Here is a 14,582-nt window from a genome sequence, read left to right as displayed (position 1 = left end):
TAAAGTCCCAGTGATGCCTACAGTGTGTGGTCCATGGCTGTACATGCTTAGTGCACTGGCTTTCTGGGTTGTCAGTAGTCTTTAGGACACAACAGAGCAGTTTATTGGCATGAGAGTGGTTTAGACCCAGCTCTTCTTTTCTTGGTTTCAAAAATGCCTCCCAGACTTATGCATATCTCTCCTCCTTTGAAATTTACTATATAAAACTTTTTTTTTCAGTGAACAGTGCTTTTGTTTTTACTGTTAAAACACAACACTTTCTAGTTTAATCCAGTTTAATTGTAAAACTATATAAAAACATTCATAAGAAGTTATAATTATGGACACCTGACTCTGCAGTATAACCAACCCCAGGGCAATTGCTGAGTCAGCTCCTTGGACTTTTAACATGAGTCAGCACTTAGCTAAGGGACTAGACTTTAAACCACCACTGATTCTGAGTTGACAGCAAATGTCTAAGCAAGGCTCTGTCTGCTCAGTCTCAGTGACTTTTTCAGTTTTGTCGGATGAGATATTGATTCAATGATGTATTCAACATTTCTTACAAAAAAATCTGAGTCTTTTCACTCTAGTGTGGACTAGTATGTGGAGACAGTATGTGCTGGTCTCCAGGGATTATGGGCAGGGCTCTTTGAACAGCCTTCACTGGTGTTTCTTTGGTGCAAGTAAATCACATGGGCTCTGGCCAGCTTAAAGGGAAAGTGGACCCATACACTTCAAGAACACCTGGGTTATATCATAGAGTCCAAGACTTAGAACGTAAGGTGTAAGCAATCTGACCTTGGAGGAGAACATGGCTGCCTCTCAAGGGTTCAGTAGGTGACTTTCCAAATTAGCTTTTCACACGAGTCCCGGTAAGGGTCAGGTCTTCACCTGCAGGTCTCTCAATCAAGGAGTTAATGGTTTGTTTGCCTGTGGCAGTCATCCCTGTGTTTTGTAGGGTTTATCACTGTGTACCGATGGCCATATCAGCAAGGCTCATTACGCAGAGTACCAGCAGTGTTTCACAGTCTAAAAATCACTTCTCTGTCATAAATGTGGAAACTGAGCCTTTAGTGCGCTAGGCTGTGTGTCTAAAGGTCCAACTTAGAATGTGGCCAACTTAGAATACTACGACAAGCTAGTATATACACACGAGGTGCTGCTCATGGAGGGAGCTCAGCAGCCTGAAAAAGCAGAGCCCGTGTCAAAAGGCTGGAGTTTGAATCCCACATGAGAAACTCAAGACATGTTCTTTTAATAAACTCTGACATGTCACCTCCTATCCACGGTTACTGACATCATGTGAAAATGTTTGGCACAGAGCTTACAAAGACGGGAAGCTGGGGGTCTTTTCCACTGAAGCACAGTAGTGCCACATCTGTAATCTGAAAGTAATATCATCTGTCAAAAAGGCCCCACTGAACCTTTTACTTCTTTATTCACCTGAACTCAAAGGTAGGAAAGAGCCAGAGGACAGGCTGAGGAAGTGAGGCTGAGGTTTACGTCTCAAGGACAGAGTCATACCTTTGCAGTAAGAAGTGCTTGATCATCTAATTCTCCTGGTGTATGAAACCAGACATGTTCTAGGCTCTTTGGATAACCAGAGCAAAACTCACAGTACATTTAATTGGAAACATACTTGAAATGTCACTGAACACTATTAGCTAATTCAGCATCAAGAATCCCTGCACAAACATCGGATGTCACAAATAGAGTTCCAGGCATCTTTGAGAACATCCTCATGGAAAAGGTACCACAGCAATCCAAGTGAAATAGCATGGACCTGGTGGGTGTCCCCAGCACCCATGGGCTGACAGATCTAACAGATTCCAAGTTATTTCAGAGAGCAATTACTTTGTATAGAAAGCAAAGCTGGAAACCCAAGAAGAAAAAGGAAAGAGTATCCTGTGGTGGTCAGGGGTGAAGCAGAGACAAGACTAGACACTTGCCTGATACCTTTGCCCTCTCTGGACCTTAGCAACAGTGACCTATGCCCCACATTAACCTAAGGCTGGCTGGCCCATCTGAGTGATGTGTGATAATATCTGACATTTAATTTGGAAAGAGTCAAGTGACCTTAAATACTGGGCCCAGATGTACTGGCTTGTTTCTAAATTCAAAACACCCTCCCTTTTTTACTTGTAGTAACTCAGGCCAATGGTTTGCTTACTCCAAATTTTAAGTTTCTATGATAATAATTATAAGATTCTTGGTAAATATTGTCACTATTTAATGGGAAGTGCTCACAAAACACAATCATTCATGGTGCAGAAATTTGAGAAAGAAATGATACTTATAAAGAATTAATAGACTGCGGCCTGGCACAGTGGACCATGCCTTTCCTAACACTTAGGGGACAGAGGAAGGTGGGTCCCTCTGATTTTAAAGCAGGACTTTACACAGCAAGACCCTGACTCAAGGGGGGGGGGGAAGAAAGGAAGAAATAGTAAAGAGAAATAGAAAAAACCATGACAAGAAAGCAAGTTTTTGGAGTTTCTTTTATTATACTGAGAAATCCCAGAGAAGTACAAAGCCCCTGAAAGCAGAAGCATTTCAGAGACACAGCATCTGCATAGGTACACTGCTGTCAGTTTTGATGTTGAAACTGCTCATGATTTCATACTGGAGCACACTGCTCATGAATTAAGAACACCCCGATGAACCCATATGTCTGATATTTGATTAAATTCCCATAGATGTCTAGAATTCCAAGTTATGTTCTTTCTATAGATTGATTAGATTATGAAAAATGATTTTCAGGCCTCTGAAGAAAGGCAGGAAGCAAGCCTGTGCCGCACGCCCAAAGTTTAAATGTGGCAGCTGCTCAAAGCCTGGTCAGCTAGTGTTGTTTATTTTTGATAAATCAATGAAAACGCACAGATTCACCTTTAGAGAAGCGGTCAGGTCAGTCACAACAATGACCACGTCAGTGCTTCTATCCACTCGACTCCTCAGAAACCAGCGAATGTGTAGTTACACTGTAGCAGGAATCTTAGAGAGTCTTATTAATAAAATCAAACCCGAGGCCAGTTATTGGGGTGATGCTGGAAGGTCAGAGAGACAGAACAAGCCACAGCTACCTCACCTGGAAAACTTCTCAGTTGGTCTTGTTTCCTCAGACTGGAAGCTTCTGTGTCCTCATATCCCAATGGCTCTCAGTTGAACTGTGCTTCTCGAAAGCCTGAAAGCTTAACCAGCCAAATGCCTCTATTTTCTGGTCTTCACGCCTTATATATCTTTCTGCTTTCTGCCTCACTCCCTGGGATTAAAGGTTTGCTTTCTGGGATTAAAGGCGTGAGTAACCATGCTTGGCTGTATCCTTGAACACATGGATTTCTGGCTCTGGAATGCTAGGATTAAAGGCGTGTGCTACCACTGCCTATCCTCTATGTTTAATATTGTGGCTGTTCTGTCTCTGACCCCAGATAAGTTTATTAGGGTACACAATATTTCAGGGAACACAATACCACCTCATTACACAAATCACCATGAGGCTTCAAAAGGTAATCTTTTACCAAACAGTGTCACCAGGCCACCTGAAGCTGTATTGTTTACCCCATGAACTTTGGGTAACATACCACTTTTCCATGACTTTGGGTCATATATATTCTTCAATTCTACTTACAACAAAATAATAGAGAATAAGTTAGATCCATTGATGGTTCTTCTAGATACTGCTTTGGCTCATCCTTGACCTGGAAACCAGCTGTTTAATCAGAAAACAAAAGCATCTTTCTAAGTCACAGCATCTACTAGAAGTCTAGTGATTGACACAATGGCCATGGCAAGCAGCCTGTCATGTTCCCTTTATTCAATGCCAATAGGCTCCATGGACCTTAGAGTACTCAGCTGCTTCTGGGCGCAGGAGAGGAACAGCTTCAGAGTAGGCAAGCTTAATGACAGGGACGGGTTGGCCAGCGTGTCTCTATTCAATGTCAACAGGCTCTGTAGCTATGAGAGCACTCAGCTGCTTCTGGGCGCAGGACAGGAACAGCTCCAGGCTGGACAGGCTGCGTTGGCGGGTGACTTGATCGAGCTGTTGATTGTTTAGAAAGAGGAAGAGAGAGAGAGAGAGAAACTTCAGTTGGGAGGAAGCCAATATGATGCCAATGAGAATCACCAGGAGGGACTTTCTGTGTGAGAAGACTTGAAGCCCAGTGGGACTTCCAACCATCTTGCCCATGCAGTCACTGTCACTGGCCTATTATCTGGGCTGTGAGAGTGCCAGTATGCTCCCACAGCTCACTATGGCCTGTAGTTACCGGAGAAGTTGTAGGCAGACTATCAGAATGATTTTATAAAATATGAGTACAAATATGCTGGTTCTTAAAAAAGAGATCAAAACCCCTCAAAGATCCTATTGATACCACAGATGCACAGAACAGAAAGGAAATCAATCAGTTACATCACGCATGGAGCCAGGAGGGATGCTGAATGAGGTGACACCCTCAATTAGCCAAGTGTTGTGGGGTGGAGAGGACTATGTTTAAAAAAAAAAAAAAAACAACAAAAAACAAAGAAAAAAACTGAAGGGGTTGAGGAGACAGCTCATCAGTTACGGTCAAGAGTAGGTACTGCTTCTGCAGAGGACTAGAGTTCGGTCCCCAGTACCCACAAAGAGAGGCTCATAATTGCCTGTAACCCCAGTTCCAGGGGACCTGAGGCCCTCATTGGACTCCGAGAGTACCCACATGCACATGCCTGCACCACACAGACACAAACACATACATAAGTAAAATTAAAATCAATCTTTAAAAAATATTCAATAACGTTGAAACCTGTATGATCTATTTCTCCTGTTAGGAGATTTTAAATTAGGGTTAATTCAGTAGATCAATAGTGACCTAATGCAGTGATCAAAACCAGGTTTAGCAAACACAGTGATCTGGATGAGAACGTTCTGGATAAAGATGATGTTGCTAACGGTACAGAAAGAAATATGCTAGCAATGAGAAGCTGGTGCCCACAGTTTAGACAAGGGGAGCCTTCAAGAGCACTCTGTGGGGTTCTATTTTATAATGTAAACCCATCATATCCTTCTTATAAGCAACCCTAAATCCAAGCGAGAGTTCTCTATCAAACTGCACTTAATAATCCACTGAAATTCAGGATGATTAGAAGCTGGAAGACAAAACTTTCAAAGTATCCAAGAGTCAGCTGACAAAGAATATAATTTAGCAAAACAGTTGCGTAGAGGGACTGGGCTGGACAAGACTCCCTTCGATTCTGGGAAGCTGAGGTTTTCATAAATGTACTGCAGAGTTCCGGCTCATCTTTCCTTCTCAACCTTTTTCTTCTTCCTTTGTCATATGATGCCTCTGGATAGCTATAAAAACAAACAGACATTCCTCCTATTCACAGGATCATAAACAAGAGGACCCTCGAAGTTTTAGTTCCAGGTGAGCAGAGACATGGTCTGCCTTGCAAATGATTGTCTGGAAGTGTTAGACACTTGTCTATTTTTCTGAGGATGACTGAACTGATCTGTGTATAAGTCCAACAAGGGCCAGGACACCTACTGGGAAATGGCTGTGTATCCTAAATTCCAAGAACGACAGCAGGTCCAACCTCATCCAGAAGTTGGGATACTAAAAAGACATTTTAATATGTGCAGGGCATGCGTATGTGCGCGCGCGCGCACGCGCGCGCACACACACACACACACACACACACTGTGCTGTGTCTTTGAAGCAATAAGAAAATTTAAAATCCAAGTGTACACCATTTATATGAGAAAACGTTCAAAACTATCCTGGACAAATTCGGTATGTGGAATTTCTATGGCATATAAGCTGATTACTCAGGTAGTAACAGGTGTGAACCAAGTTGCTTTCCAGAGTGAGTATACCAAGTCATCAGTCCCCAGCTTGAGAGGACCCTGTCCTCATCCTGTTCTTCAAACAGCTGCATCATTCCCATGGTAAGTTTACAGTTTAACACAGCTAGTAGATGTTTTAATACTCTACTACATGTAAGTCTGTGGTGGGATTCCTTGATGGATTATTGACATGGGAGCCCCACAACATTGTTGGTGGTGCCACTTGTGGATAGGCAGTCCTGGATTCTATAAGAAAGCAGGCTGAGCAAGCCTGTAAGCAGTGTTCCTCTGTGGCCTCTATATCAGTTACTTCTCCAGGCTCCTAACCTCACTGCCTTCAGTGATGGACTATGATGTGGAACTCTAAGGTGAAATAAATCTTTTCCTCCCAACCTGCTTTCAGTCAGTTAAAAAACAAAAACAAAAACAAAAATAACAACAGAGCAACAGAAACAGTTACAAAGACCTATGCAGAGTGCAGCTTGTAGCAACTGCTCAGGTCACAGACTGCTATCCAGAAGATGAATTGTGCTCTCTCTCCACATGTGCAGGTATCTGTCTTCACAGTTCTCCACTGTCCACTATGTTCCTGGCCTTATCTGTCTCCACACAATGTTACACTATCTTACTACAGGTGTATAATACATCAATCTATCACATATGGTCATTTTAAAGGAGGATTAACCAGTAGACACTTGTAACAAAATTAACATTTGAAAGGAAGAGACCAAATGGAGTCTTCAACTAATTTTTCAGAAAGCACCAAACAAGCAAAACTCAGAAGTGTATTATCTTCAGATGTAAACACAGGCAGAGGAGCCTTCCCTTTCCAGGTGGTTTGGAGGTGGCTTCATGGGCGTTCACTTCACGTATGCTCCACTATCCATGCCAGCCTGAAAATGGAAAAATATCCACAACAGACATGATGGTGCATGCCTGTTATCCCAGCACTGGAGAGGTGGAAGCAGGGGTACCAGGAGTTCAAGGGCAGCCTCAGCTACATCAGGAGTTTGAAGCTTTGGGGCCAGAAGACTCTGCCTCTAACAAAACCACAACAAACAACAGCAACAAAACAAGAAAAAAAGCCTCCCAGAAAAATCTAAAGCTTAACCAAGAGCTCCATTCAAAACAAAGCTGATGCCTCTTCACAGGCATCAGATACAAGTATCATCATCTGAGTAAGGTAACTCACAATGCTTAAACTGGCACCCACTAGTCCAAACCTCCAGTGAGTGCCACCTTACCCGAGAAGTCTTTGCATGCTAAGATGGGTTCACACTGGATAAAAGTGGGCCCTAAATGCAACCAGGGATGCCTTCATAAGAGACACCAAGACACAACATAGAGGGGGTGACAAGGACCATGGTATCCCCTGTGCCTGCAAGGAGAGCCTGGCTCAGACATCTTGGCTTTGGGCTTCATGCGTCTGTCATAAATTGATTGAGCAGCCTTTGACAGCTAGCTAAGGTGGGGTCCACTCCCTGGGAGGCCTCTTTGCCACTGCAGCTTCTTATCCTGTGTCCTGTGGGGACCTCTGTGTCACACTGGCTTCTCATCCTGTGTCTTATGGGGACCTCTGTGTCACAGTGGCTTCTCATCCCGTGTCTTATGGGGACCTCTGTGTCACAGTGGCTTCTCTTCCTGTGTCCTATGCAGCTTTGCGCAGTAATGTATTCTATTTTTACAAAGGGCTTTCTGCTGAGTTCGGGAAATACAAAATCCAAATGATTCTATTAAATTTTTATTACTTTAGGTATTAGTATACCTAAAGGTCATAGGTTTCATTTTGGCATTTTCGAACATAATTTGGTGATCTTCCTGTGACCTCTCACCCTCAGCTGCCCCCATGTTCATGTCACATGTGTTTCACTACCCACCTCCTTTCCACACAACTTCTTTCTCCCATTTGTGGTCCCTGTTCAGGCTTTATGGCCTACCCCCTCAGTCCTAAAGACACACATATTTGAACATTAACTGTTAGGATGAGTACATGACAGAAAACATGTGGTACTTTCCTCTCTCAGTCTGGGTTACTTTGCTTCATAGAATAATTTCCAGACCAATCCATTTATTCTGCAAATTTCACTTTTCTTTATGGCTAAATAAAATTCCATTGTGGATCTACACTACAGTTTTTCATTATCCATCTGTCAACAGATCTCTAGGCTGATCTACTTCCTTGCTGCTATGAATGAAGGAGAAATAAACAGGGATGTACAAACACCTCTGTGGAGGACACGGAGTCCTTAGGGTATGTGTCCGGATAAGATGGAGTTAGGCCATATGAGAGTTATTGTAAAGACTTTTCTGTGAAACCTCCACCAACCATTGGATGGCCCTTCTGACTGGAATGAGATAAAAGAGCAAAGTAGTTTTAATTTGCATTTCTCTCGTGGATCAGGACGCAGAACCCTTTAAGTACTGGCTGGTCATTTGTGTTCCTCCTTTGGAGAACTGCCCATTCTGTCAGTCCACTAGCAATCAGTAGGGTTTTCTGTTTGCTTGCTTTGGTGTTTAATTTTTGTAGTTATTTATATATTCCAGACACTGAGCCCTTATCTGCAGCATGACTGGGAAATACTTTCTCCTATTCTGAAGGCCATCTGCCCTCACTTCTGATAGTTTCCTTTTCTGTGTGAGCTTGTAAATCTTAAGTGCTCACACCTGCCAATTCTTAGAGCTATTTCACATGCTCCTGGCATCAGGAAGTTCTGCCTGTGTCTATGACTTCCTCACATGTTCTTCCCATGTTTTCCTCTAGCGGCTTCAGCATTTCAGGACTTAAATCAAGGTCTTTGGTCCAACTTGAAATGATTTTTGTGCACAGTGAGAGATACGGATCTAACTTCATTCGACGATCTGACATCCATTTTTGTCAACCCTGCTTGTGAAATCAGCTGCCCCCACTCCACCCCATGTGTCCTGGTGTTTGTGGGTTCACTTCCTGATCCCGTGTCCCGTCACTCTGTGTCATGCTGTTGTCGTCACTATTGCTCACATGGCAGTCTGAAGAAATGTACTGAGGTCTATCTAGCAGTATTCTTCCTGATTAGTACTTTTCTCGCTAATTCATGATCTTTTGTGTTTTCAAATAAATTTTAAGACTTTTCCCCTAGTTTTGTAAAGAATGCTATTGGGACTTTGAGAGGGATTTCACTGAATATGTATATTACTTTTGGTAATATACTATTTTGTGATATTAATTCTTCCAATCCAGGAGCATGAAAGGTATTTCCATGATCTAGTATCTTCTTCAACTTCTTTTTTTTCAATGTCTTTTCACTTTCTTGGTTAGGCTGATTCCTGGGTACTTTATAAAATGTTCCTCTTAAATATTATTACTAGCCTTTGGGTATAATGAACATTGAGAAATGTCTTAGGTAGGGTTACTATTACTGTAATAAAACACCATGACTAAAAGCGAGTTGGGGAGGAAAGGGTTTATTTCATTTTACACTTCCAGGTAATAGTCCATCATCAGGAAAAGTCAGGACAGGAACTCAAGTCAGGAACCTGGAGGCAGGAACTGAAGCAGAGGCCATGTAGGAGCCTTGTTCACGGGCCTGTTCCTCATGGTTTGCTCAGTTCTTGTCCTTATATCATCCAGGATCACTACACCCAGTAGGTTGAACCCTCCCACAATCATTAAGTAAGAAAATGCCCCAAAGGCTTGCCCACAGGCCATTCCGATGTGAGCACTTTCTCAACTGTGAGTCCCCTTTCCCAAATGCCTCTAGCTTATGCCAAGTTGACTAAAAACTAACCAGGATACCAAGTCCCTGGATGCCTATAGAACAGGTAATATTTCCCTGACTTTTTAAACTTTATAATCCATGTATGCATAAAGCAAATTTTGAAAAAATATCCTATGACCTTATTTCTTCTGAAACAGTTCTTTTAGACCTCAAACAAATTGCAAATACATGGAGAACAGCGTTCGATTGCTTCTGGGATCATACAGTTATGGATTTTAATGGTGAGATTGAACTGCTCAGTCTAACTTTCCCACATCACAGTATGTTATTAACTGATGCTTAGTCGTTAAGAGTCTAGGTTTGCATTCTCAATAGTCCTCTGCACGTAAAACAAAACAAAACAAAAAAACCAAAAAAACCAAAAAAATAAACACACAAAACAAAAACAAAAAAGCCACTTCTTAAAAGGACATTTAAATACATCTGAGTTTGGCTGCTGTATATCAAGGAGAGTCTTCTGCCTTTATTTTTGATGAGATAGGTTCTTCAGAGGCTCATTCCAAAAGAACCTGCTCAAAGGCCAGAGAGACACTGAAAAGCTCTGGATGATGACAATACCCCAATCTGACTTAAGATCATGACCAACTTCCAGATGCGCCACACACACACACACACACACACACACACACACACACACACACACACGGACGGACGAATGGACCCATGCACAGCTGTAAGATTCTGGACCATCCACAAAGGGCTGATAAATGTGAAGACATGGAATTATTCTTCTGTGTGGTCTGCATTGTGATGCTTTGCCACTTCTGATGAATATCACTACCTTTCCTTCCCTTGTTTCTCCTCACCAGAGTTGAGAAGCAATCAAGCTTTGTCTATAACATGTCCAGTTGCTTTAATAGAGGCTTCCTGGTACAACATGAGGGCCATGCCTGCTGTAAGGAGTTTCTCTATTAAAAGGATTTTTCTCTATTGTTAGATAAATAAGTATGATGGTAGTTAGAGTCCACAGTGTACATAAAGCTAAAGGTCAGACACAGAGCCCCTCTCTGGGAATGTATCTGTGACATTACTGTAAGTCATGATAATAGAGACTGAATCAATCAGGGAAATTAATGTCACATAAGATACATGTTTAGAATAAATCAGACTCTCAAAGATTCAACAGTCTGGGCAGTGGTTTGACCTTGAGGCATTGCCAGTAGCCTTCATCTTGAACTTCAGAGTGTGTGGGTCTGGCCTCTTCATCAGAACACTCACAGTCCACATCTACACTCTGTGATGACACCCAGCTCAGAGTTTATGTCTCCAATGCATCCCAGAAGTCACCACAAAAAGAAGTCCTGTTCCAGATGGACTACAGATGCTCATTGGGAGTAAATGAAAAACGGGTAAGTGGGTCCAGGGAGTCTAAACTGCACTGGCCACAACTGAAGGGCTGTTGTTTTGTTTTAAGATGTCTTAGGGTAAAAACTTCTCTGTTCTGGAACCATCTAAATTAAGTTCTTCACATCTAAGCAGTCTGCACTTTGTCTCAAATTATTATAGAGCCCACGGGGAATGCAAACACTCACTTCTGCACTCTAGAATCTACATGCATGCACACACATCAGCATATAATCTTGCTCAACTTTACAGGCTCAGTAGCAATGCTTGGCCAGTAAAGAGTGCCCTGCAGTAGACATGGAGTAGGCAGGCAGTACGTTCGATGTCAAGAACACGGCTCCTGATGAGAGGCTCCAGGGAGCTAAGGAAGAAGCCTGGTTCCAACAGTTCTAGCTCTGCCAATGGCAATGACAACACGCTTACAAAAAGGAAAGCTTACTCCTGCTTCCCACAGAGCCTCTGGCTCATTAGCCTGGACACCACCACCTGGAGTGTTTGAGGAACTGGCCACTGATCTCTTGAGGACCCAAGGAGCTGGACACTGATTCCCAGAGAGTCTGAGAAGCTAGACATGGCTTTCCTGAGTGTCTGAGGAGCTGGACAGAGCTTCCCAGGGGGTTTCTGTCTTGTGAGCCTGCTCCTAAGTCATGTCATGTTTTTATTCTCCTGGCAACTATATGAATAGGGCAATTGAGGCTTAGAAAGGTTATGACTTGCCCAAATGCAAGAGCTGGGACTTAACACCAGGTGTGTGTGTGACACCCAAGCCTATCCTCCAACCCCAACACGGCACAGCCTTCTCAGATAAGAGCTTCAGTTATGACTGGGGGCCTTGGCACAGGGTCTATTTTGCTATAAATACACAGGGGCTCTTTCTGTTGCATTACCCAAGTGCAAATACCTGTCAAGGTGCCAAAACCTGGCAGATGCAGCTATTAAACAATACAACCGTCTTCCCTCCACAGAGGATTCAGAAAGTTCCAGAAATTAACACACAAAAGGGCCCCTGAAAACACACTGGAAGCATTTAAAGAAAATTCAGCTTATTAATACACCATGAAAAGAAACATTGCCTTAAAAAAAATCTGGAAATGCCAGCAGCTATACAGAAAAACAGTGTAAAACTCCCTCCTGCCCCAGTTCCTAAGGAAACAAAGGCTTTCAATTCAGTTGTATTTAATTGTACTGTGTGGTACACCTTGCAGTGCACAGCCATCGTAAGCCTGGGTGACCTCTGCTCATTCATTTCTGCATTTTTACTACCAGGAAAGAGGCTGGGTAGCCTGAGACCAACATGTGCTGGGGTGCATACTTGGCTAGGGATTCTAATTACGTAGCGCCCCAAACTGAGCCCACAAAGCACCACTGAATTGAGTGGAAGTTACTGTGAATAGATTTTCCCCGCTTTGAAACACTCTTCATCTTTGGGGATTTTACAATGTGTACATGATTGTGAAATCTGATCACTGTCAACTATACCAACCACCTGGCACATTTTAAACAGACTTATGCTCCCAAGGGAATAACTACCTTCCCTGCCATCCCTCGCTGAATCGCTCGCTGCTGCCTCCCGGCTAGACCTGGGAATGGAGAAAACAACAACCCCCTCCATCCAGTACAAGTAAAGGATGTTTGCTTTCATTCCACGCTAAACTTAGATAATACTGAAAACATAGAAATAAAAAGAGGGGCAGCATCTGCTCAGGCAGGGTTTATGGTAAAACTTGCTAAGCCTGGGCAGAAGGCTCCCATCTTCTCCACCAACAGGCTTTAAGGGGAATTCTAGGAACAATCACACATCTCTGGGTTACTCTTTGTCCCAGTGTGCTGTCTGCTGCTGTGATACACCATGGCCAAAAGCACCCTGCGGAGCAAAGGGTTTGTTTCAGCTGACAGCTGTGGTCCCTCATGAAAGGAAGTCAGGGAAGGAGCTGAAGCAGAGGCCACAGAGGAGTGCTGCTTACTGGCTTGCTCCTCATGGCTCTGCTCAGCCTGCTTTTTTACACAATCCAGGACCGCATCAATCATTAATGAAGAAAATACTCCCACAGACCTGCCTACAGGAAATCTAATGGAAGCACTTTCTCAATTGAGCCCCCTCTTACCAGATAACCCTAGCTTATGTCAAGCCCATAAAACCCAACCAGGAGCACATGGTTTCTATGGTTAGCAGAAGGAAAGGAAACGTCACCGGAGCTCAAGAAAGTGTCTTACAGGGGACATCTGCTCTTCCCCAGTTCTGTTCTTGTATTGTTCCTCACCCCACCTTCTAAAATGTACTTGCTGGAGACTGAACTGGCACTCCGGGGCATGAATGATACAGTTAGGTGCTACGGGCAGAATGAGTACATAGAGTACCGAACAGACTGGAGAGAGTACGAGATGTCTGTGCCTCTCTCACTGTAGGTTCCCGAGTACGTGGCTGCTGCGTTCAGTCTGGGATCCGGGATATTTAAGTGTTACATGATAGGGGAGCTCACTTCCCAGAAGTCAAAGTTTAACTTTGGCTTTATTTTTTAAAAGATATTATTCTTGGGTCTGTTGGAGTATACACAGGTGTGTGTGTGTGTGTGTGTGTGTGTGTAAGAGAGACAGAGAAACAGAGAGAGAAAGAAAGAGAGAGTACCTGCTCATCAGGTCCTAAAGAGCATGCTGCACTCCTTGTATGTTGGTCCTTGAAGCTGGAATTAAGGGCATCTATGAGCAACTTGATGTGGGTGCTGGGATCTAAACACCAGTACTCCTGGAGTTAAGGGCATCTAAGAGCCACTGATGTGGGTGCTGGGATCTAAACACTAGTACTCCTGGCTGAGCAGCAGATGCTGTAGAACTGAAGCCATTTCACCAGCCTTGAAAACTCAGCTTTTAGATCATGAACAAGACCATGGGGACAGGCTCAACATGTTAAATGGATAAGACTGGAGCTTTTGCTGAACTGGAAAATTTAATTTGGGGGTTGAACAAGCAATCATTAGAACATAATTTTGATAATAATTGAGGAGTCTGAGTTGGAGAGAGATCAAGATCAAGGAAGCAATGATGCTTCTTTGTCTTCTAATGTCTGTTGGAATTTATGAACCTATGGTGAGCCTGGCATAGAAGCCCTGATACGTGGCCTTTCCTCCTATTTCAGTCCTGTTCTTTCTTGTCAACTAAGTAACTCTGACCTACTACTAGTTTGATTTTTATGCATCTCACACAAGCTACAAAGAGCATTCCCAAAAAACAAACAAAAACCAGCCTCTTCCCCATTACTGTATTCCCAGATGATAAGACTTCCCACTTCTCTTTTATATTTTATGGGTGAAAAGGATGGAAAGAGAAGCTGGCAAAACTACTTAAACCTTTGCCTGTAACCAGGCTCTCCCAACATTCTAGTCCATTGGTACTGGGAGATAAGATTAATAAGGGGTAGGAATACTCCTGGAAAATGAGTGAAAGCCAGGCCTACCTTCCGGTCACCACTGTCTGTGGGTGCAAGTTTACTCTCTAAGGACCCAATTAAGGTGATAGAGCAAAGACAGGCAAACTCTTTTCTTCTGTGCCCTAATGTAAACACATGACATTACACAGGGAATGGAAGGGTGAGTCCTCTAAAGAACATGTGGCAAGTCACCTGAAGACCACTGCCAGACGGAAATCCCATGGTGCAACTTCTCTCAAAGACAGGCCCTTTTAGGGTA

General features: G+C 43.2%; 1 protein-coding gene across 6 annotated transcripts in view; it reads right to left on the bottom strand.

Moving 5' to 3' along the window:
• Ccdc91 (coiled-coil domain containing 91) overlaps positions 1–14,582 on the bottom strand; it is a 158,918-nt gene that overhangs the window by 13,061 nt on the left and 131,275 nt on the right. For 2 of the 6 annotated variants that reach the window (XM_059256399.1, XM_059256402.1), the window contains exon 12: positions 3,773–4,018. The exons of the other annotated variants lie outside the window; for them this stretch is intronic. In XM_059256399.1, coding sequence (XP_059112382.1) covers positions 3,908–4,018 — 111 coding nt within the window. In that variant the 3' untranslated portion in view covers positions 3,773–3,907. Of the gene's footprint in view, positions 1–3,772; positions 4,019–14,582 lie in introns of those variants that run through there. 6 annotated transcript variants of the gene reach the window in all.

Source organism: Peromyscus eremicus, chromosome 3 (genome assembly GCF_949786415.1).
Source record: "Peromyscus eremicus chromosome 3, PerEre_H2_v1, whole genome shotgun sequence".
Classification (NCBI taxonomy): Eukaryota; Metazoa; Chordata; class Mammalia; order Rodentia; family Cricetidae; genus Peromyscus; species Peromyscus eremicus.
Note: the sequence above shows the minus strand (reverse complement) of the source record. Positions and strands in the feature narration are given on the sequence as shown.